Here is a 25422-nt window from a genome sequence, read left to right as displayed (position 1 = left end):
TCCCATGTCGCAGTAGGTGCTGGCACGAAAAAGATCCCTCACTGCTCAATGGCCCTGAGTGCCGAGTATAGGTCATAAGAACTACGCACGCTAACTCTCGATTCCCGCCTACATTTTACACCCATTTAATTCAATACTAATGGCAATTTGGCCGTAAAATCTTCGTTGAATGCAAAGAACAGTTCAATGGTAATTGACTGATAATTTTGATACCAGTGTTAAATAGTTATTACCCCTAATTCCAACTCTTTAAATAAGGGGGGTACTCGATATTTTCCATTGAAATCGGGCTTTAAAACATCAACACATTTTAAAATATTCTTGGATATGAATAAATGTTCCTTAAATCTTTTCTTATGTTTTACGCATATAAAATTAAACATAAATTATTAACAAAATACAATGTTTTAGTTGTAAAACCCTTTGAAATTGGTGAAAAAAGAAGCATTTTTGTAGTTTTTTGTCTGTAAACATATGTCCCCCCCCCCTCCCCCTCAGCTTTGGTATAAATTTGTGAAATGACAATCCATATTACCTGTAAAAAGGAATTTTTGTTTCACAGGGGGGGGGGATGTTTTAAAAATATTTTCCGTTTTCCGTTTATTTCTATAGTGAAAAACACAAGTTTTACCCAAATTATAGAGTTACCTCTCTTTGTTTTCCCAAAGATGTAATGTTTTATGAAAATTCTTATAAATATCTATATAAATATGAAAAATCATTCAAATGTGTTAACTTTTGAAAATTGACTTGGAGGTAGGCGGGAGAACAATGCTATCGTTCGCAGTTCTTTGTAGCCCTCCACCGGCAAGTGGTGACGTCTCCATAAAAGTGAAAATTCTCGAGAGGGACGTTAAACAACATACAATCAATCGATGTTCATTTTATAGAACTCAACCAAAAGTATCTTATCTCACGACGCTGTAGCTCTACGTTTTTTTTTTAGCTCACCTGAGCTGAAAGCTCAAGTGAGCTTTTCTGATCACCCGTTGTCCGTCCGTCCGTCCGTCTGTAAGCTTTTCGCATTTTCAACTTCTTCTCAAGAACCATGCATGCGCAAATTTTAACCAAACTTGGTACAAAACATCCTTAGGTAAAGGGAAGTTTAAATTGTTAAAATGAAGGACCAAGTCCTCTTACAAGGGGAGATAAACAAGAAAGGACAAAAATAGGGTTGGGTCATTAAAAAATCTTCTTCTCAAGAACCGCAGGGCCAGAGGAGCTGAAACTTATGTGGAAATATCCTGGGGTAGTGTAGATTCTAAATTGTTCAAATCATGCCCCCCGGGGATAGGGCGGGGCAACAATAGGTAATCCAAGTTTTACATTGAAATATTTTGGAAAACTCCTTAAAAATCTTCTCAAGAACCACTGGGCCAGAAAAGCTGAAACTTAAATGGAAGCATCTTGGGGTAGAGTAGATTCTAAATTGTTAAAATCAAGACCCCCGGTGGTAGGGCGGGGCCACTATCAGGAATCCAAGTTTTACATTGAAATACATTGCACAAATCCTCAAAAGTCTTCTTCTCAAGAACCACTTGACCAGAAAAGTTGAATATTTTGTGGAAGCATCCTGGAATAGTGTAACTTCTAAATTGTTAAAATCATGACACCCGGGGGTAGGGCGGAGCAACAATCAGGAAACCAAGTTTTAAATTGAAATATATTGGAAAACTCCTTAAAAACCTTCTCAAGAATCACATGGCCAGAAAAGCTGAATATTTTGTGGAAGCATCCTGAGGTAGTGTAGATTCTAAATTGTTAAAATCATGACCCCCGGGGGTAGGGCGGGGCCACAATAGGGAATCCAAGTTTTACATTGAAATATGTAGTAAAAATCTTTGAAAATCTTCTTCTAAAGAACCACTGGGCCAGAAAATCTGAAACTTATGTGGAAGCATCTTGGGGTAGGTATTACAAGGAGGAAATCTGGTAAAGAACAGCATCAGAAGTTTTAGTATATCCATGGACTAACAGAGTTCTACAACATCCCAGGTAAAATTATCTTTCCGTGCTGCGTCAAGAACTAAGGTTTTTAACATGGGTAGTGACAGTTCCTTTGCTAGGTCCTCAGCATTAAAAGTAAAAGTCATGGGTCTTTTGGATATTATCTTAAAGAAGGAGGTCCTGTCCCACGGTAGGTCTTGGTCAATAATGAAACCCTGCATAAATCGAAATTGTGACACTTCACCTTAAGTGGATGGTTATTTTATCTAGGTGAAAATTCTAAATTGACGTAAAACAACATTCAATTATCAATCACATGTGACATTTAGGAACCCCGTTCCTCCTTGGCATTTTATTTTCTAAGACAGAACTGCTGTTCTTGTAACTTACATGTTTATTGATGCTACGAAAGAAGTGTGATGAATAGATTGAGTCCTCTCAACACCCAGTTAACAAAATACATGGATCCTATATCACCCATGCGGAAAAGTGTCCTTCTTAAAGGTCGAGGCGAGAATGTCCATTACGAAACCATCCAATCAGTAATTTTCTATCTATAAAAGTTACATGTGTATTCATAGAAAAATAAGTTTATGACACAAATAGCAAATGCATCTTCTCGCTATAACAAAAATAGCATTTATCATTTCTAGAACTAACAGATATGCAATACTTCTAAGGAAATACAAAGAAGTAGCATAGATAAACTGAACTATAATTATAAATAATAATAATTATAATAAACTAGACGAGCTTGTTGCAAAGCAACAAGAAGGTCTTCCGTCAGGTTACCGATGAAATATGATCATGACTTTGGTAGTTTGACTTAAGAAAAAAGAACAAATATAGACGAATGAAATAGGCACTTGAATTTATTCAAAATATGTTTAGAAAAACATAAAAGAGTTACATCTTTTAATTTCAAGCAATTTCCGGTTCTTTTTCATTTACTTTCGCTATGACCAGAAGTACTTAATACAACTTAAAACTCCATAATGAGTGTGTACAAATATTTCCAGAAAGTTTGATTGAAAAATGCGCATTTCTGGACAACTTCCGGTTTAGAAGTACAACTTCCGGTGAAAATGAAATGACTTGAAACACTGTATATGTCAATGCTATAAACATTTTAAAATGAAAAAAAAAAAATAAAAAATTGCACATTTTTAAACTACTTCCGGTGGACAACGGAAGGTACGCCGGAAAAAAAGAAACAAATCTACAGATCATGATCCATTATCCCAGAAAGTTTCATGACTCTATCTTTAACCATTTTAGAGGAGAGACCCGGACAAATTTCAAAATAAATAAAGAAAATTGGGAATAACTTGTGACCGGAAGAGACGTCATCAAAATGCCTTTAGGTCATATGATTTGCCATCATTCCTGAAAATTTCATGAAAATCCATCAACGCATTTACGAATAATCGCGTGCACAAAATCGATAAGAATAATAACTAGAAAGTCTGCTATTGCAAGCAATAGCGTATGTCGCCCCGAACTGGCTTTATTAGAAATGGTCTAAAAGTGTATTTTTCTGTTGTTGTTTTTTTTAAGATGCTTTTAAAAACACATGGTCTATTTGCTGGGATCGGACTACCGACTCTTGGATTGTGGAGGATTTGTTGTGGGCGGAAATAATAGTTTTGACAGGCAGGATTGGTGATTAATAAAAATTTTGATTTCCTCAAAAGCCTCTTTTTTGTTTTATTTCTGATTAATGAACATAAAATACATCAGAATACAGATGTTTATACATGTAACTAAAACTAACATATCCGGAGAATTGGATTCTATTGAAGGAATAATATCGCTAGTTTTTAGTCACTACTGATATCGAAAATAATTTAACTAATACAAGTGGTTTATATTAAGATTAAGTAATCGTAAAAAAGATGATTTACACACACGCATCACGGCCAAAAAAAAAGCATCACGGCAGCGGAATATAAACTCATATATTAGGGAAACTTGATTTACAAAAAAAAATTATATCTTTGTTCAGCTGTACAGAATTTCGCCGATTAACTAATTGAGTCAAAGGCAAACACACTTTCAAGAAATTTTTTTTTGGTTCCTTAGTAAATTTAAAGTCGATCAAAGGTTGATTTCGGCTTAAGGTGTTAGGGGTGTAATGGTCATGACCTTGAATATGACTAAATTCAGTTTAGTTATAATGGACAACACTTCAGGCAATACTTCCCAAAGTTTCATGCAATTCTGTCCAAACATAATTTTCCTATACTTATTTTCATGCCTGTACCCTCTAACCACTGGTGCACCTTTAATAGACAAAAGGTACAGATGTAATTTTTACCTCTACTCTAGTTAGTCGCAAACAGTTGAATGTTTCATGTATTCAGCTGCAACACTAAGCAGTACAGATTGCATATATGCATTCTTTTTAGTTCAAATTCATGAATACTTGTAATCGAGAGAACTCATTTACTTTGAGTGACAATTTTGGCGATTTTTTTTCATAAAACCGTTTGTGATATTCTGTCAAAGTAAAATATGGTAGGAAAGATCAATAAAAGAACAATATCAATTTTGTGTAAGGTGTGTTTGTGATAATATAACAACAACAAAAAATTATTCCATCCACAATATTAATCAATATTCTGTATCATAGCGATGTACCCCTAAAAATTTAAGCCATTATTTTTTGTAAATGTCATGGGATATGTGATAATTAATGAAATCATGAGCATATATAAACAATAGATTATTGTCATATTGAATACACTTCACTTTAGTCAGATTCATTTGTTCAGAAGATTGACCTTGTCACAGTGACCTTGACCCAGACAGAGATTTGCAAAATGACCCACATTTTTGCAGCTTCCATGTGCATGAAGTTCTTTACAGATCAAAACATTACAATACAATGTAGACTTAAATATATACTGACAGAAACACTAATCAAAAGGTAAAAAAAAAACTAATTTGTTCCCCACATGTAAATAAAAAATATCAATAAAAATATTCACCCCCCCCCCTTCTAAACAGTAAACTTATGTAAAAATAAATAAATTAATTAATGTAAATAAAATAACAAAAATCACCCTAACCCAACCCAGAATAAATCATTTATTCCCAAATCTAATATTAATATTTTTCTTTAATGTTGTAAACATATTTACATTCTATTTACATTCTATTTTTACTGATATATTTTGAACATCTCAGATATTTTACGTATGGACATTGAACGTCACTTATAAATTGCATATTCTACAATGCACGCAATGTTACCTATTACGTACGTTTTCCCCTCAAACGGTTTGCTGATATTGAGAAAATCACAAGAAATCGCGATGCGAATGTAAAGTTTTGAAGAAAGGTATACTTCACTTCATGAGTTTTTCCAACTTCTAAAAATAGCACCATTTTCGAAGAACGAAGGTGTATTTGAAGGTATCATCGTTTTGACTGCATATTTTGTCTAACAAAATATATTAACGTGTTTTCTACGTAATATCATATTTATTCTCTCGTCCGCTAAGTTATATTCCTTTTCTTTGGTGTATGTTTTATGTTAGCGTCCTAGGCCGTCTTGAAGACACGCCATTTTTGTTTACGAAGTACAGTGTTCCGAAAACTGCCGATGTCAGACACCTTGGTAAATGCCGTCATTTTTACTGGAAATGGCGTATTACACCTCTAATACCTTAAGAGAGATATTTAATGTTGTTGTTATTCTGGGTGAGGCGCGCGTGCGTGCGTGTGTAAGGAGGGGGGGGTAGTAAAAATGTACATTAACTTTCTTGATTTTACATTTAGTAGTTAACAGAATTTCATTTGAAAACTGCATGTGAAGCATTACTCAAGAAAAAAAAATTATCAGAGAAAACGAAATATACCTGCTGCAAACACTATAAGGAATGTCAAAAATTGTGGTTTTAATATTTTTTATGATAGTTGTGCAAGTTCATTTCATTTCTTAAAATAAGGTAGCAATGCTCAGTAAATGTATAACTTGTTTAATTATACTGTAAAAAGAAAGAAATATCGTTTTCTTATAATTTCATAAAGTATTATCTGTTAATTGGATTTTAAAATATATTGCATCATGTCATGAAATTGACATCGGAAATCAAATGGAAATTTAAATTTCTGTTTCTAAGTAGACATTTCATTTTTTCATCACTAAAGCAATACCCATTAGCTAAGCTTGGACAACCATCAACACGTATCAGTCCTTTCAGTACTTTGATTAAAAGAAACTTCTGATAGCATACAATGGTCACGTGACCGCGACTTTTCTTAATTCATTTGTTCCTTACCTGGCTTCAGCGACAAACTTTTAAAAAATAAAATAGTGTAAGCACAACTAGGGTTGGTGATTTTTTATTTCTATAAAGTTTCATGAAGATTTTGAAAGCCATCTACGAGAACGCTCGAGTACAAAACTAAGGTGAACCAAAATACGACTTCGTTCCGGTAGCTGAAGCGATGGACCTGCTCCAATTTTTCTTCGGAAAACAATTTGATCAAGTAGAAGGAATAAACTTTTAAAGTTTCCAAAAGATTGCTTGCGTAGTTACTGAGAAAAGTAGAAATTAATGAACTTTTACTTTTCGTTCCTCTCCACGCCAACGGTAGGAATTTAGAGAAATTGGAATGTTGACAGCACACCTAGAGTTTCTAATTATAATTTCTATAAAGTTTAATTAAGATTGTCCAAGCCACCTCTGAGAACTTATGTGAGCATAATAGTTACCTTTTTTCTGTTTTCTTTCTATGGCAACCGTGTGCGGCCAACTCCAGGTTTTTTTTTTTTTTTCAAAAATAGAAATTACTTTGATACAATGCAAGGAATCAATCATTAAAGTTTCAGAATGATTGCTTGAGCACTTACTGAGAGAATCAAGTTAAAGAATTTTCACATTTCCTCTGTTTCCATGGCAACAATTGACAATTTGAAAATTTTAAATTGCGAATCGCACAACTACAATTACTGATCATCATTTCTATAAAGTTTCTTTATGAATGTTCAAGGGACCAGAGAGAACACTCCCAGACAAATTTCGCTACTTTTTGCACGTTTCCATGGCGGTAGCCATTTTGAAACTAAAAGTCTCCACTGCACTAGTACAACTAGTGATCGTCTTGTGTGGAAAGTTTCAGAAAATCCCCGGACAAGGTTTTTAGGCGTACAATAGCAATATGTCGCCCGACTTCGTTCGGGACGACATAATAATAATTAAAAAAAAGTTGAAAAGAAACAACAGAATAATAAGGTCTTCCGTTAAGACGGAAGACCTTAATAACTTATATTCATGCCTTATAGTCTATAAAAAAAAACTTTTCTTTATTTCTAGCAGATAGTTCAATGAGACAGTGTAATTTCATAACATCAAGTCATTTCAGTCCTTTGATTTTCGATTTTTTTAAGTAAAAAAGTTAACCTTTTTTGAGTAAACATGCATGGCTTATCTTAATTCTTAGTAAATCAATAGAAACACGTGCTCTAAGTGAAAGTTTATAATAAGAAATAATCTATAAGCTGATATCCTTCATTGTGAGTAGTTAGCTTTTCATGCAAATATCGAAAAAATGAAGCGAAAAATTTTATTTACATGTCATAACCACCTTTAACCAAGTGTATAATTTGGTAGTCACTTTTAAGATTACCTGAGTTTACTCAGGTGACCTACATGTATTGCTATCCGTTTTCGTCCGTCGGCGTGCGTTAACATTTGAACATTTTCAGCTCCTTCTCTGAAACCACCCAATCAATTTCAACCAAATTTGGCATATAGAATCTCTGGGTGAAGGGGGGGGGGATTTGTGAATTTCATGGTCCCTGCCCCCCCTGGGGCCTGAGGGGTGGGACAAAAACCACTAAAATTAATGCATCTTTAAAAATCTTCTTTAGTCCTGGACATCAATCAGTCAAACTGTTGGCATGATTGTAATAAGCATTGAGCCCTCTATTAAAATTATGAAATTCTATGGAGGGTAATCGTGTTCAAAAATCCAGACTTGTAAGTTTGTAAATCCAAACTTGTAATCGTATCAGTTTCATAGTCTAGATATGTAAGTAGGTAATTACGACATCCCAGCATGTAGTTCCGAACATACAACTGTGTTGACTTTGAGTTTATACTATGAATATGTGTATTTTTGATGTTGTTAACTTTGTTTTCCGGAATTTATATTTCCGCGCTCTGAATGAAACCTACATGATCGTCGAATTTTGGTAATGAGAAACTATGGAGGGGTATCATGGCCACAATTTCATTTATTCTAACTTCTTTTTCCAACTGAAATAAGTTATTTAGATTTTATTTCATTTTTTTAACTTCCAATTTTATATTAATATTTTTATTTTAATTTCTTATATAATTTTAATTCTAAATTTTTGTTTATGTGTTCCAATTTTATTTTATTCTCTTAATTATATTTTATTTGACGATGTGACATGAATCATATCCGCTTATAAATGGCTTGCGCGGATCTAGAGGGACTTCGGTTTTTAACGTCTCAACCAAAAAATCATTCAATTTGACTTTCAATGCCGAAGGAATAGTCACTACCAACACGTATGTTAAAGGTCTTACATTTGGCCGTCCGGAACTAAGAACTTAGGACAAGCGAACTCTGACCTTCCCATGACCTACGAAGCTAGCGCCCAACCATTAGGCTACTGTGATCAGTGCCCCAGTTTATTAAGAACTAATGTAACTGCAATAATATCATATTTAAAAAAAAAACAAAAAAAAAAAAACACTCAGTAGATGCACCTGCAGATCCGTATCAATATTTATGGAAAGGAGGGGCCCCCAAAAAATTGACGAGCAAAAAAAAAAAAAAATAAACTGCCAAAACTCCTCCTTCGTGGGAGGCGACATTTGGATATCTTTAACTTTTCACTAAAATTTACAACATCAAAAATACACATATTCATAGTAAAAACTCAAAGTCAACACGTCACCCGCATGGCGCAGTGGTAAGAGCGTTCGCTCTTGGGTCGCGAAGTAAAGAGTTGATCCTTACGTCGCGGGTTCGAATCCCACTGTGGGACGTGGAGACCGGTCCTTCGGATGATACCGTATAAACCGAGGTCCCTTGTCGCAGTAGGTGCTGGCAAGAAAAAGATCCCTCACTGCTCAATGGCCCTAAGTGCCAAGTATAGGTCAAAATTTGTAGCTCTCCACCGGCAAGTGGTGGCGTTTCCATAAGAGTGAAAAATTCTCGAGAGGGAAGTTAAACAAAAAACAAACAAAAACAAAGTCTTCGGAACTACATGCTGGGATGTCGGAATTAACTACTTACATGTGTAGACTATGAAACTAATACGATTACAAGTATGGATTTACAAACTTAATGTCTGGATTTTTGAACACCATTACCCTCCATAAAATTCATGGCCCCAGGGTTAGGGGTTCTGGGGCTAGGGTGGGGCTATATAGATCATATAGCAAAAGTGCATTACTTCTTTGAAAATCTTCTTCTCTGCTCCTAGGTATTAAATAAACTAACTAAGTACATAGTTATGATGAGCAAGAGTGCCTCATCCAAAAATTATGAATTTCATGGCCCCTTGGTCAGGGGTTCTGGTGTTAGGGCGGGGCTCTATTGATTATATAGTGAAAATGCATTAATTCTTTGAAAATCTTCTTCTCTGCTCCTGAGTATTAAATAAAATAACTAAGTATATAGTTATGATGAGCAAGAGTGTCTCTTCCAAAATTATGAATTTCATGGCCCCTGGGTCAGGGGTTCTGGTGAAAGGGGGGAGGTTCTCTATTTATAATTTAGTAAAAATGCATTATTTCTTTGAAAATCTTCTTTTCTGCTCATGGGTATTAAAGAAAATAACTAAGAACATAGTTATGATGAACAAAAGTGCCTCTTCATGCAGAAATTGTGAATTTCATGGCCCCTGGATCGGGGTACTGGTGTTAGGGCGGGGCTCTATTAATTCTATAGTGAAAATGCATCAATTCTTTGAAAATCTTCTCTGTTCCTGGGTATTATTTAAACAAAGGAAGTGCATGGTTATAATAAGCAAGAATGCCTCTTCCAAAATTGTGAAATTCATGGCCCCAGGGTCAGGGGTTCTGGTGAAAGAGATGGGGGCTCTACTGATTATATAGTGAAAAATCAAATCATAATTTCTTTCAAAATATTTTTTTCTACTCCTTGTTATAAAGCAAAGAAACAAGTGTTTAGTTATGATGGGCAAGGATGTTTTTACAAAATTTTTAAAACTTATGGTCCAAGGGGTTCTGTTGTTTCTCTGAGAGGGGGGGGGGTCTATTGATAATATAGTGAAAATGTGTGAATTCTTTGAAAATCTTCAACTAATTGCATAGTTATGATGATGAGGGTACCTCTTCCAAATTTGTATATTTCATGACTCTGGGACATGGGTTCTGGCGTTAGGGTAGGGCTGTGTTAAATAGTAAAAATGCATTTTTTCTTTGAAAATCTTCTCTGCTCCTGGGCATATTGGAGGCATATAGGAGTTACTTAACACACCCAACCTCTTGAGTTTTCCCATTACTCTTATGCTAATACGGACCGATAGTACTTTACTTTGTCACCCTATATCATAACAAATACTATTGTATCATTAACCAATCAACATTACTCATCAAAATGGAACATTAGCATACCGATTCATGCAGTTTTTAAGGGAAACAATACTTTTTGAAGTCACTGAAGGCTGCAAAACGGCCTTATAGAGAATAATCATTTTATTTTTAGTAATCATGGCAACCATGTTAAAAAAAACATGCATCTTGGTAAAGTCTACTTGTGTATTAAATTAGTACGGCATTATAATATCTTCATCTCAAATGGAAGACCCATATTTTATTCTTTTTCACTTTAATTTTTACAAATCTTTTGCAGACCATTTCTCAAAGATGGTTGGATTGATTTATTTGTAATTTTCAGGGATGGGGTATCCTGATATAATCCGTCATATTTTTACATCTTTGAAAATTTTGGTCGGAAGTTATCTCCCTTTCATCAATTTTTCGATGGTAATTACTCAGTCTGAAGTCTCTAGCGAAATAAGTCTCTAGCGAGTCTGTAGCTCTTCTGGTTTTTACCCAACAAAGGTAGTGAAAAGTGGCACTTAGACTAAACTATGACAACAGTATAAATAAAATAACGATCCTTAATTTAGTCTCTTTTAGTGTAAAATTTGCATTTGGAAAAAGACTGTAGTAGGAGTAGTCTTTTGTAAGAGTTTCAGTAAGAAATTATCATTCTTAGTATATATCCATGGCAAAACCATTTGTTAGAGTTAAAAACCGATAAACAATATCATTTATCTTAGTGTAATTTACTTTTGGACCAAGTTTTATTGAAATCGGATTAAAACTGTAGAAGGGGGGGATCTTTGAAATTTCTATTTTTAATGACCATGGCAATGCCAATCATTCAATTCAGAAACTGATACGTGTATACAGAGCTCTGTGTTTGAGTATAATTTACATGTGTCAAAAGTTTTATTGGAATCATATCAACACGGTAGGAAAGGTAGCTTGAAAGAATGTCAGAGAAAATTCCATTTTTAATAACCATGGCAACACCGTTAATCAAAACCAATATTTAGTATTATAGTATCTTAGTGCGCCGTAGTTTACTTATACAGAAATCGGACCAAAACTGTGGGAGGAGTACCATTGTGGGGAAAAAAAACCTTTGAAAGTGGATGAGTGGACTTAATGCACTATTTTGGGTCTTTTTGCGAACCCTCTATAAAGCTGTTAATGAAGTGAATGCGAAATATTTTACAAGCAATAGCAAGATTTACATACACATGATTATATTAGGTAGAGCATTTTACTATGCAGTGAAGCGTGGCAATTTAATTTATAATTTATTTCAACCAGCTCAAACCGTTCACGGTAACTCAGTCGGTAGAGCGCTCGCTCCGTGATCGAGAGGTCGTGAGTCCGAATCTCGGCCGCGACTGACCTAAGTCGATAAAAGATGGATAGCAACTGTTCCTTCGCCATGCGCTCGGCACTTTAAAGTGAAAGTTGCGGGTCCTTCGGATGAGACCTTAAAAACCGAGGCCCCGTGTCACGGCAGGTGTTGGCACGATAAAAATCCCTCACTGCACAATGGCTCTGAGTGCCGAGAAAAGTTCAAAATTTGAAGCCCTTCACCGGTATATGGTGACGTCTCTATATGAGTGAAAAATTCTCGAATGGGACGTACATGTAAAACAACAATCAATAAATCAACCAGCTAGGTGTTGATCAGTATGAGCAAAATTAATATATCCTCACAAGATTCTTGGTGAATTCTAGTGTTCACTATTATTAGTAACAAAACATAAAAGACTAGGCAAAGTTAGTATGTTTCGTAATTCACAAATTCTAACCAAGTTTTTATGTCGGAGAGAATTTAACCTTTCAAAATGTTGTCCTGTCCCTTTCGTTTTTTATCTATTCACCGATATCTTGAATGAACTATATATATATATATATATATATATATATATATATATATATATATATATACAAATATTTATGGGCGCAAACACAATAAACACAATTACAATAATTGGCAAAGGCACAACACATTTTAAGAATCATCAATTGTTCATACACAAATAAACAATATTCTAGTATAGAATGTGAGGCTATACATTATAAATCATACCACCATTTGTATAATAATTATGTAATGCAATCATTTCTAGGTATAAGACATGTTTTAATAAATGAGTGTGTTATTTTCAGTATTTCTGGACAAAGGCCATTAAAGCAAAACTTAACTTTTTGAGTAAAAGACATATTTGACATTTTTCCTTGAAAAAAATTCATCAAGTTCCTTTATATATATATATATATATATATATATATATATATATATATATATATTAGGGATGTAAAATTGGTCAATTTTCATAATCGGTTACTTGGACGTTTTTCCGATCGCGTACCCGGGTACTCGGTACATGTAAAACTGTAAATACAAGTGTGTTAATTTTTTTGAGCCACGTTAAGCTCTGTTAAACCCAAAGCTGTTTTTATCACGTTAATAAATGTATACATATAAACATCGGGTCCAATGGGATTGATTTTTGGTACTAAATTTTTTTATCAATTAATCCCAAAAGACACAATAAATACATCAAAAATTACAAATGGTTTATAGTTCTTGTTTAGGAACGCAAAAGGAGAACAATCTTTTACGCAGGTTTGTGATGATTAGACTAGCGAAAGGGAAGGAACGGACGTTGTTGGGATCGCTAGTCTAAGTTGATTGTTTCCCCCGTATAAACTTACTAAACAATCTGACTTTCAACATTTTTTTGAATCTTTAATTATTTCTAAATATTTCTTCGCTTTTGAAGTGGGTAGCGGCATTTCTATGCATGTCCGATTTAGCTGCCATATATTAACTAAATAAATTTAAAAATGATTTGAAGATAATAGACCATACTTAATCGATGATCACTGAAAGCAATCATTGAAGCCATCCAAAAATTACAGACCACAGCGATTACTAATTACCGTATATAAACACAGGCGGTAACGGGTGATTTACAGGTGTACATGACCGTATGCAGTTTTAAGTTATTTTTTGATTATTTTTGAGAAAAATATGTATATTGAAATAAAAAAAAAAAAATTCAATTCCGAGTAACCGAATACCATTTTAGTATTCGATACTCGGACGTCCGATCGAGTACCCGGTTAACCGGGTACTCGTTGACATCCCTTATATATATATATATATATATATATATATAATATATATATATATATATATATATATATATATATATATATATATATATATATATATATGGCTTCAGTCCAAATTTAGTGGCTAAAACACTGATATGCATTTAGATATATTTAATTTGACTCCAGCATTCTCTTTAAAAAAAAAAGAAATCATTTTTTGTTTACATTTAGCATCAATGTTGTGGAGTTGACATTGTGTCTGGTACAACAAACGACTTTGATACTACTCCGTGGTGTACTACATCAGGATCCTGTCAACAGACCAATTCTCAGATTCCAAAGACATGCTGTAAATACTCCACGATAGAAGACTATGATTCAGCAAGAAGTAATTGCCATGCATCTGTTAGTAGTGATTCATATTATGAAATGGTAAGGAAACTTACTTAATATTTTATGACAATAATTTACACTGGTAACTTAATTGCTATTCAGCTTAAGGTATTTCGAATATGCATTATTTTCTTGTTGAAATATTATGAGTAAGATTATCAGAACAATGATTTTTTTTTGTCCCTCTCGAGAATTTTTCACTGATATGGAGACACCAAATCTTGCCGGTGGAAAGCTGCAAAATTTGACCTATACTCGGCACTCGGGGCCATTGAGCAATGAGGGATCTTTTTCGTTCCAACATCTCTGCGACACGGGACTTCGGTTTATACGGTCTCATCCGAAGGACCGGTCTCCACGTTCCACATAGCTGCAAAACTGTAGCTCTCTGCTTGAGAAAATTCGGACAGACAAAGCAGAGAGCTGCAGATCCAAGCGTCGTAATAACCTTCGATTTACGCCGCCGCTTTTTTGTCGCTCGCTTTGGGTTATTATATGTATTTAATGCTTTCCCCTGCTTTAAAAGTGGTATCCAATAATTATCCATACATTTTACTCCTACTCCTGACACTTTATTTACTTAATACTTTTCAACAGTTCCAGACGGCCGTAATATCAGTTTAAAAAATGCATTCCGACGTCGACGTTGGTGTCCTCCTGAAACAACACGCCCGAGTTTTATTTATTTCTTTTTTACATATTGTATTCTAATACATGTTGTATTCTAATCTTCATAGACAATATACATAATATTTAAACTTCCTGAAATTTTTATTTACATTTTCTTGACAAGTATATATTCTTTGAATTACTTCTTTTCGCACAACCCCCAATAACATGGACATCGGAATGGGAATTTTTTAAACCGACATTTCAAAACCATAAAGGGCTGTTTGAAACCGTTGAAAGGTAAATAAAGTATCAGGAATAGGAGTAAAATATATGGATAATTATTGGATACCACTTTTAAAGCATGGGAAAGCATTAAATACAAGACATAATAGCCGAAGCGAGCGACAAAAAATCGGCGGCGTAAATCGAAGGTTTTTACGACGCTTGGATCTGTAGCTCTCTGCTTTGTCTGTCCGAATTTTCTCAAGCAGAGAGCTACAGTTCTGCAGCTACGTTCCACAGTGGGATTCGAACCCCCGACGTAAGGATCAACTCCTTACTCCGCGACTCTAGAGCAGACGCTCAACCCCTGCGCCACGCGACATCAGAACAATGTACAATATGAAAACAATTAACTAAGGTTAGATTTATCTCAAATGTTGTTAGTTATTTCAGTATTTACAATATTACTGTATATCATTTCTGTTCTACCTAAACAATACTAGGTAATACATGTTTTTATAATTACTAAGAACATATTGCAAGTATATAAATATTTTAATGAAATTTCAATTACATTTGACCACGAATACAGAGAAATTTTGCTTTTTTTCTGGTTTGCTTTTTGTCACCTGTTTTCATTGAAATTGATCCCACGTGGAGACCGGCCCTTCGGATGAAACCGTATAAACCGAGGTCCCGTGTCGCAGTAGGTGCTGGCAAGAAAAAGATCCTTCACTGCTCAATGGCCGTAAGTGCCGAGTATAGAACAGAATTTGCAGCTCTCCACCGGCAAGTGATGGCGTCTCCATATGAGTGAAAAATTCTCGAAAGGGACGTTAAACAACATACAATCATTGAAAGTAGGGGATATTAATATGGGTGTGTCTGTCCGTCCGTTTATCTGTCTGCATGTCTGTCTATGTGTAACACTTTCGTTTTCTGACGATACATCAAGAAGCCTTTGCAATGAAATTTTATAACAACTTCCTATGACCTGAAGAAGATCCCTATTGATTTTGAGGTCCAAAGGTCAAGGTAATATTTCATACATTCTGTCTGTTTGTACCACTTTCGTTTCCAAACGATATCTCAAGAAGCTTATGAAATGAAATTTTATATCATATCTCCCTATGGCCTAAAGAAGACCCTCATTGATTGTGAGGTCAAAGGTCAAGGTCATAATTCCATGCATTCTATTTGTGTGTACACTTGTTTCCGGGCGATATCTCAAGAAGCCTTGCAATGAAATTTAATGTAACAACACCCTTTGGTCTAAAGACCCCTATTGATTTTGAGGTCAATTAAAGATCACGATCATAATTTCATACATTCTGTCTGTGTATAACAAAGACGATATCTTAAGAAGCCTTTGAGCTTTTGCGATGAAATATTATCTAAAACTAACTTTGGTCAAAAAAACTATTGATTTAAAGGTCAAAGTCAAGGTCTGGTCATAAATATTTTGTTTGTAACACTTTTGTTTCCTGGCAATATATATCTTTAGAAGTCTTTGAGCTTTTGCAATGAAATTTCATATCAGAACTTCTTATGGCCTAAAGAAAACTTTTTTTTTATTTTGAGGTCAAAGGTCAAGGTAAAAATTCAGACATTACAAATAACATTTCCCAGATGACAACTAAGTTTTTTTTGCGCTTTCTTCGATAAAGCTCCCTGTGACATAAAGAAGACTTCTATTGGTTTTGAGGTCAAAAGGTCAGTGGTCTAGGTCATAAATTCATACATTCTGTTCGTGTGTAACACTTTGTTTCCGGGCAATATCTATGTCTTTGATTTTTTTGATATATTTTTTATCAAAACTTCATATACATGTAACCTAAAAGATCTCTTTTGATTTTGAGGTCACAAGGTCAAAGTCAAAAAGTCTTACTAATAACTTTTTCCAGATGATAACTTTAGTTTTCTTTGAGATTTCTTTGAGCTTTACTCAGTAAAGTTCAATATAAAACTCCCTATGACATAAAGAAGACCCCTATTGATGTTGAGGTTAAAAGGTCAGGGTCAAGGTAAAAATTCATATATTCTGTTTGTGTGTAATAATTTAGTTTCCGGATGATATCTTAAAAGTCTTTGAGCTTTTTCAATCAAATTATATATCACAACTCCCTTTTGCCAATAAAAGAGCCCGTTTTATTTTGAGGTTAAAAATTCGAAAGTCATACATTGCAAATAATATTTTCCAGATGAAAACTAGTTTTCTTTGAGCTCTCTTCGATGAAATTTTATATAACAACTCCCTATTGCAGAAAGAAGAACCCTATCTATTTTGAGGTCAAAAGATCAGAAGTCATGAATTCATACATGAGTGTAGCACTTTTTTCCAAACTATATCTTAATAAGACTGAGATTTTGCAATGAAATTTTATATCACAACTCCCCCGTGGCCTCAAAAACTCGTTTTGATATTTAGGTCCAAAGGTCAAGGTCAGAAATACACATTGCATATACAGTTTTCAATTAATAATTTTAGTTTTTCTATAAGCTTTTGCAATGAAACTTTTGGTCATGAATTTCTTTAACTTTAAAAAGATTCATTCTGACTTTAAGGCCAAAAGCTGAAAGGTCAAGGTGGACCTTTTTTTCTCCATCTGCAATTTTTTTTTTTTTAGCTCTTCCACCCTCTTCTTTTTTTATTTTAAGCGGGGGGGGGGGGGGGTGCACAAATTCTTTGAGTTAGCTTGTTTCATATACTTCCACAATTGTATTCCGTACATCTGCATAATTATGTCTTAAATTAAGGCCATTGATTTCACACAAATACTTTGCCTAAAACGTCTCCGTCATTTTTAGAATTAATTGGATAATGGCTTTTCCTAACTCTTTTATATAATTTTCCAAAAGAGAAAATATTAAGACAGGAATGCTGATAAGTGACAAGGGAGGATATGTTTGTTGTTTAACGTCCCTGTCGAGAATTTTTCATTGATATGGAGACGCAACCACATGTAGTAGAGGACTGCAAAAGTTAACCTATACTCGGCATTCAGGATCATAGGAGTGGGGATCTTTTTCGTGCCAGCACCTACTGCAACACGGGACCTCGGTTTGTACGGTCTCATCCGAAGGACCGATCTCCACGACCCGCAGTGAATTCAAGCCCGCAAAGTAAGGATCAACTCCTTACACCACGACTCTAGAGCAAACACCCTAACCACTGCGCCACGCAGGCGATAGGTACATGTATGATGTGTATACAAGAAATAATCTTTTGAAAAATATTTCCAATAGGGATGCATTCAAAAGGTTCAGGAGAAATTTCAACGACTGAAAGAATTAAGGAAAGAATTAATTCGCAACATTATTTACGAAGGGGGTGCAACAGCTGTTCTTGTGGTATGTACGATCATATTATCATCCACGGGAATATAAGTAAAATATATATGTATTGTGAATTTCTATGCTTTCTATATTTCTTCACTTAGGGCAGCTGTTTTAGATATGGAGCTGTAAAATTAGAAAATAATATCTGTACAATCGGTAACGATCTTCCGATTAAAAGTGTAATCAAATAGCTGTTTATCACTTCCATTATCAATGACCGTATAGTGTAGAGCAGTCGAGGATTTCCGACTCGGCGTTAAACAATAATAATCAATCAATCGGGGATTTCATCACCATCGAAAGCCACGCTTTTAAAAATTATCCTAGTTGGTCACTGTAAAAATAATCATAATAAAAGAAAATGCACACTTTCCCTAATTTCATTCAACACAAGCGCTCTCTGGATTTAATAATCCGTCTTCAGGTGTACAAACATTTGAACCGTTTTGTTTTGCTTGGTAACGTTAAGTATATATAACTTAGAAGAGAACGCTCTGAGAGTGCTGAATGATGATCAAATATCATCATTAGACAAGCAGACAAAGGATAAACTGTAACGAAAACAGATAAAATCAAAGAGCTAGTCAATAATATGCATGGAAGAAGATCCATCTAGTCTGATTTACGATACTACCTTCTACCAGTAGAAATATCTTCAAGTAATTACAAACTAATCCAAAAATACATAAAGAGAACCATCCATTAAGAACTATAGCAAATGGTCGTCAACACCGGTGATAAAAGTTAGCTGAGCATGTCGAATGGCAGCTTGAAGACGCTAATAGATATGCAGAATACAACTGATTTCTTAAAGAAACTCTTTAACATAAATCAACTATTGCCAATTCCATCTTGTTCTGTATGGATGTTAAAGCACTGCATCTATGTATACCAAAAAAAAAAGGGAAAAGAGGTCATAAAAAGATTTTAAATGAACCCAAATAAAAGGAAGTTGAAACCAACTGTATATTGGAAATGATGGATGCTGTCCTGGATAATATTAGTTTTTAAATGTTTAGAACAAGTACTTAATTTATACTGGAGGCACTGCTATTGGGTCAAATCTTGAACGGAACTACGCCTGTATTTATATGGGAGAAGGGAAACACATTCCTTTTTTGAAAAATGTACAAAACAACCTTTTTTACCTGAAGTACGTTGATGACATTTTCGGGATCTGGACAGGGACAGAGGATAAAATACACAACGTTCATGCAAATGCCACTATACACCCCAACATCCAACCCTACTAACATTTTTTCAAAGATCAAAATAGAGCAATAGAGACCAACTATGGGTTTTGAATTTAGTCTTTATTGAATGCAGAGAACAGTTCAATGGTAATTGACTGATAATTTTAATACCAGTTTTAAATAGTTATTTACCCCATAAGGGGGGTAGGCGATATTTTCCATTGAAATCGGGCTTGAAAGCATCACCACATTTTAAAATATTCTTGAGAAAAAATGTTCCTTAAATCTTTTCTTATGTTTTACGCATATAAAATTAAGCATCTATCATTGAAAAAATATAATGTTTTAGTTGTAAACTCCTTTGACATTGGTGAAAAAATTAAGCATTTTTGTAGTTTTTAGCTCACCTGAGCCGAAGGCTCAAGTGAGCTTTTCTGATCACTTTTTGTCCGGCGTCCGTCTGTCTGTCTGTCTGTAAACTTTTAACATTTTCGACTTCTTGTCAAGAACCACTGGGCCAATTTCAACCTAACTTGCCACAATGTTTCCTTGGGTAAAGGGGATTCAAATTTGTTCAAATGAAGGGCCACGCCCTTTTTCAAGGGGAGATAATAAAGAATTAGTGAAAAATTAATAGCATCTTTTAAAAATCTTCTTCTCAAGAACCACAGGGCCAGGAAAGATGAAACTCATATGGAAGCATCCTCAGGTAGTGTAGATTCAAATTTGTTCAAATCATGACCTCCGGGGGTAGGGCGGGGCCACAGTGGAGGATCAAAGTTTTACATAGAAATATAAAGGAAAAATCTTTAAAAATCTTCTTTTCAAGAACAGCAAAGCCATAATGAGTCATATTTATAAGGAAGCATCTTCAGGTAGTGTAGATTCAAGTTTGTTCAAATCATGACCCCTGGGGGTAGGGCGGGGCCACAGTGGAATATCAAAGTTTTACATAGAAATATATAGGAAAAATCTTCTTTTTAGGAACAGCAAAGACCTGATTAGTCATATTTATATGGAAGCATCCTCAGGTAGTGTAGATTCTATTTTGTTCAAATCATGACCCCCGGGGGTAGGGTGGCGCCACAATGGAGGATCAAAGTTTTACATAGAAATATATGGGAAAATTTACTCTTCTGAACTGCAAAGCCATGATCAGTCATTTTGATATGGAAGCACCCTCAGGTAGTGTAGATTCAAGTTTGTTCAAATGATGACGCCTGGGATAGGGAGAAGCCACAATGGGGGATCAAATTTTTACAAAGGAATATATGGGAAAATGTTGTTAAAATCTTCTCAAGTACAACAAAGCCATTTGTTATGTTGACATGGAAGCATCATCAGGTAGTTTAAAATACAACTCCCCCCACCCACCCTCCTCCTCCACCTCACCCCCGCGTAATCTTTTTAATACTGAACCCATTTGTGCTTTTGCTTAGCCAATGTGCTCAGGTGAGCGATGTGGCCCATGGGCCTCTTGTTTGTCTGTAAACATGCAACCCCCCCCCTCCCCCCCCCCCGTGAAACCCAGAAAGCTTTGGTATGAATTTGTGAAATGACAGGCCATATTACATGTAAAAAGGAATTTTTCTTTCACGGGGGGAGGGGGGGGGAGATGTTTTAAAAATATTTTCCGTTTTCCGTTGATTTCTATAGTGAAAAACACAAGTTTTACCAAAATTATAGAGTTATCTCTCTTCGTTCACCAAAAGAAGTAATAATGTTTTATGTTTGTTTGTTTTTATTGTTTAACGTCTCTCTCGAGAATTTTTCACTCGTATGGAGACGCCACCACTTGCCGGTGGAGAGCTGCAAATTTTGACCTATACTCGGCACTCAGGGCCATTGAGCAGTGAGGGATCTTTTTCGTGCCAGCACTTACTGCGACACGGGACCTCGGTTTATACGGTCTCATCCGAAGGACCGAGTAATGTTTTATGAAAATTTATATTAATATCTGTATAAATATGAATAGTTATTCAAATGTGTTAACTTTTGAAAATTGACTTGGAGGTAGGCGGGAGAACAATACTATCGTTCGCAGTTCTTTAATTATTAGGTCACCTGAGTCACTCAGGTGAACTATTGCTATCCGTTTTTGTCTGTCGTCGTGCGATGTGCGTTAACATTTCAACATTTTTAGCTTCTTCTCTGAAACCGCTCAACCAATTTCAACCAAATTTGGCATATAATATCTATGGGTGAAGGGAAACAAAAATTGTGAATTTCATGGTCCCTGCCCCCCTGGGGCCAGAGGGGTGGGGCTAAAACCACCAAAATAAATGCAATCTTTAAAAATCTTCTTTACTCCTGGACATAAAGTAGTCAAACTGCTGGCATGATTGTAATAAGCATTGACCCTTCTACCAAAATTGTGAAATTCATGGCCCCAGAGTTAGGGATTCTTGGCTAGGGTGGGGCTTAATAGATCATATAGTGATAGTGCAATATTTCTTTGAAAATCTTCTCTGCTCCTGGGTATGAAATAAACTAAGTACATAGTTATGATGAGCAAGAGTGTCTCTTCCAAAATTGTGAATTTCATGTCCCCAGGGTCAGGGTTCCGGTGTTAGGGCGGGGTTATATTGATTATATAGTGAAAGTGCATTAATTATTTGAAAATCTTTTTCTCTGCTCCTGGTATTTAATAAACTAACTAAGAACATAGCTTTGATGAGCTATTTTAGGGCGGGGCTCTATTGATTATATAGTGAAAATGCATTAATTCATTGAAAATCTTCTCTGCTCCTAGGTATTAAATAAACTTTTTAAGAACATAGCTATGGTGAACATGGCTGCCTTTTCAGAAATTATGAATTTCTTGGCCTCTGGGTCAGGGGTTCAGGTGTTAGGGCGGGGCTGTATTGATTATATAGTAAAATTAATTCTTTGAAAATCTTCTCTGCTATTGGGTTTTAAATAAACTAACTATGTACGACACTGAAAAATGTTGTTTTCCTGTAACGAATGCGTAGTATGATGTCCGTATTACAAAGAGTAAATAAATAGACATGAAATGACGATATACGTTTTTTGCTTTACTCAGTGTAATGAAATATTCATCTGAATTTCGAAAAAATATCGTTGTTTTATAAAAACCACGTGTAAAAGGTTAGCACTGCATGAAAATCATTACATCCTGTAAGACTAATTTTAAAACCTGTCGGTAAACCCGGAAAATTATGGACTCTTGAAAACTCGAACTCTTGATCTCTCGAAGTTTTTCCTCGGTCCCGCGGACTTCGAGGTATCGAGAGTTGCCTGTACACACACACACACACACACACACACACACACACACACACACACACATATATATATATATATATATATATATATATATATATATATATAAGCAACAATTGAGAAATATTGTTTACAGTGTTTCTGTCTATATGAGAAACCACATAATTTATTTATCTCCTTCTTTTAAAATTAAATGTAATGGAGGCAGTGAAAATGTAGAAGTGATTCTAGTATTGTTTATATTTTCAGATCGTTTCAATTCTTTCATCAATGTGGACAATTATGAAAGGAATCAAAAGAATTTGCAAAAAAGAAAACTCTGCAGCACCAGTGTAATACTACAATGACCAGCGAAGGAGAAAATTCAGAACAGTATCTTTATTATGCTTGTGTACACAGTTATTACCTACCCATCTTAAAATTTCATTTATCATATACTTAGTAATAAATACGTCTATTCAAGTCTGGTCCGAAAACCTATATCACGTATCAGATTGGTGGGCAAAAATGCAAATTAGTAAATAATCAGAAATTTTGATTCTCTCCCAGTGTTCTAGACTCTCTTTCCTGAGGTTGACATCAAACGAAATTTCGGTAGGTTTATTCAGGTTTTCCCTCATGATTAACCATTGATTTCCTAACATTTTTTCGATCAATCAAATTGCGCGTTTAAACCATATATGTCGTTGTGAATAAACATGGCACATGCCGGTACCAAAGAGATAAAACTCCTTCATTAGTAAATGATTCAGTATTAATTGTTTTATAATATTGTTCTTCAGTTTTAAACAGTCATGCCAATTTTGGTTTCAATTTTGAGGGTACTATCCAAAAAACAAACTGATTTTTTCTCCAAAATTTATCTTCTATACATTAGGCACCATAGTGAATCCAAATATTAGGAATTTTCGAGTCCCATTTGCATTTCTTATGTAGATTAAATAAAGTTTTTTAAAAAAAATCTGTATTTCCCAAGCTACTCAAATAAACTGCCTCAAAATTTCAATATCAATCAAACCAATTTTTGTTCATTATTTTGAGTATTTTATGTATCTGGATGTACCAGTTTCTCATGTTTATTCATTGTAAATAAACATCCATCAAATCTTTGTTATCTTTGTCTCTATGTGTTGCTGGTAAATTAAACAGACACTTACAAGTGGCAGTCATCCCGACCCAACTGTCCCAGAAGCAGATTATATGAGAATTCCCCTCTTGGGGTAACAGTCGTACTACACTACAAATATTTTGCGTGTTTATATTTGTTGGAGACAAGATCGTAAGTGTCAAAAATCTGGTAAAAATTTCCAATTGCTTAATAAAACAATTTTGACCTATGTTGAGGTCGGCTCGTGACTATATGGACCTGGTCCACAGGGATTAACTCCCGGCGTGTAATAATTATCTGTTAAAAAATCATATACGATAATACTAAAACAACACAAGGGAGGACGCCAAAATCGACCCCTTCTTCGCACATTCGAAAATCTCGGGGTTTTTCTACTACTTAAAACAGGTGCAAATTATAAATTTGGAAAAAAAAAAACGCGTTTTAATTCCGTATTCGAATGTAAAACGCCGAGGTTACTTTCGCTTTCTGTCTCCATCAACTGCCCTCAAGGTATCACACCGGTAATTGTTTTCACTATATAATTCTATAAAGAATAAAAAATCATTAAAAATCAGATATTCGAATTCATGAAAAAATATTTAGCAGGAGGTGTTAAACGTTACCAGTCACATCAGCTGACACCAAAAAATAGGGTACGTACCCGGCATTTTCTGATTTTTTCCTTCGCAAACAGGAATACCCTCAAAACCACGTGTATTCAATGTGTTTATAAACATCCTGTGTGCAACCCAGGAAGTGGCCTCCTATGCCCCGAAAGAAATAGTTCCTGTCAAAAACCTTTAATATTTTACAAAGTACATAAAATATCTTAAGCACAGATACCAAAAATGTAAAAATAGAATAAGGGAAAAAATAAAATTTCTCATAATAAAAAAAAAAATTTCTTTATTGTGTATGGAACTACAATTGACTAAGTTCATTTTCATTGGTCAATTACCGGTGTGATACCTTGAAGGACCTTTGAAGATGTCAGATTTTCTTCATCTTTGCACCTGATATTTCTTAAATAACTGTCATCAACATCCTAAAGTCTGGGGATCTAATTCCCATTATTGCTGGAGATATGATGCATTTATCTCCCTTACTCCAGAGCAGTCAAGAATACACACAGAGCACTCTGACAGAAGTTTTTTGTGCATATTTTGAAGCAAAATTTCATCCTTAATAGACTAAGCCTGGCAACCAATTGTGTATCCGTGTAGAGTATATGCATTGTTCTTCACAACAAACAAATAATAATTCACAAGTCTGAGACCATTATGCAATTATTACATAACAAAATTACATTTTACCCTCCTAAGAATGACAGAATTTACAGAAATTGTTAAATATTAGGCTGATAATAAAATCTGCATCAGGTCAATTTATGTTCCAAATGAAGCCTAGGTACTTGTCTACAACCTGCTATGCAGAAGTTTATCTAAAAGCTGTGTTGTAACACAGGGCAGTGCAAATGATATCAGCATCTGGGGAGGTTCTGGACAGCTCTGATACTCCATTAAACTTGCTTTGATGATAAGAAAATGTGGAAAACAATTCATATGTAATTTATTGTTGTGATTTATGTAACTGGCTTTCTCTGCAGACACAATTTAGCCATGAAATTCCAATTGAACATGCATAATTATCTTCTTTTCATTGAATTACTCAGGAATTTCAAAAGTGTTTG

General features: G+C 34.8%; 1 protein-coding gene across 3 annotated transcripts in view; it reads left to right on the top strand.

Annotated features, from left to right (window-relative positions):
• The window catches only part of LOC133179091 (uncharacterized), a 68593-nt gene extending 44906 nt beyond the window's left edge, over positions 1-23687 (top strand). For all 3 annotated transcript variants that reach the window (XM_061313823.1, XM_061313822.1, XM_061313821.1), the window contains 3 exons: positions 13848-14048; positions 18090-18194; positions 22871-23687. In XM_061313823.1, coding sequence (XP_061169807.1) covers positions 13848-14048; positions 18090-18194; positions 22871-22957 — 393 coding nt within the window. In that variant the 3' untranslated portion in view covers positions 22958-23687. The remainder of the gene's footprint in view (positions 1-13847; positions 14049-18089; positions 18195-22870) is intronic.
• Positions 23688-25422: the final 1735 nt, after the last annotated feature.

This window comes from Saccostrea echinata, unplaced genomic scaffold (assembly GCF_033153115.1).
Source record: "Saccostrea echinata isolate AGI-Se365-2 ecotype Australia unplaced genomic scaffold, CSIRO_AGI_Sech_v1 ptg000004l, whole genome shotgun sequence".
In the NCBI taxonomy this organism is placed as follows: domain Eukaryota; kingdom Metazoa; phylum Mollusca; class Bivalvia; order Ostreida; family Ostreidae; genus Saccostrea; species Saccostrea echinata.
Note: the sequence above shows the minus strand (reverse complement) of the source record. Positions and strands in the feature narration are given on the sequence as shown.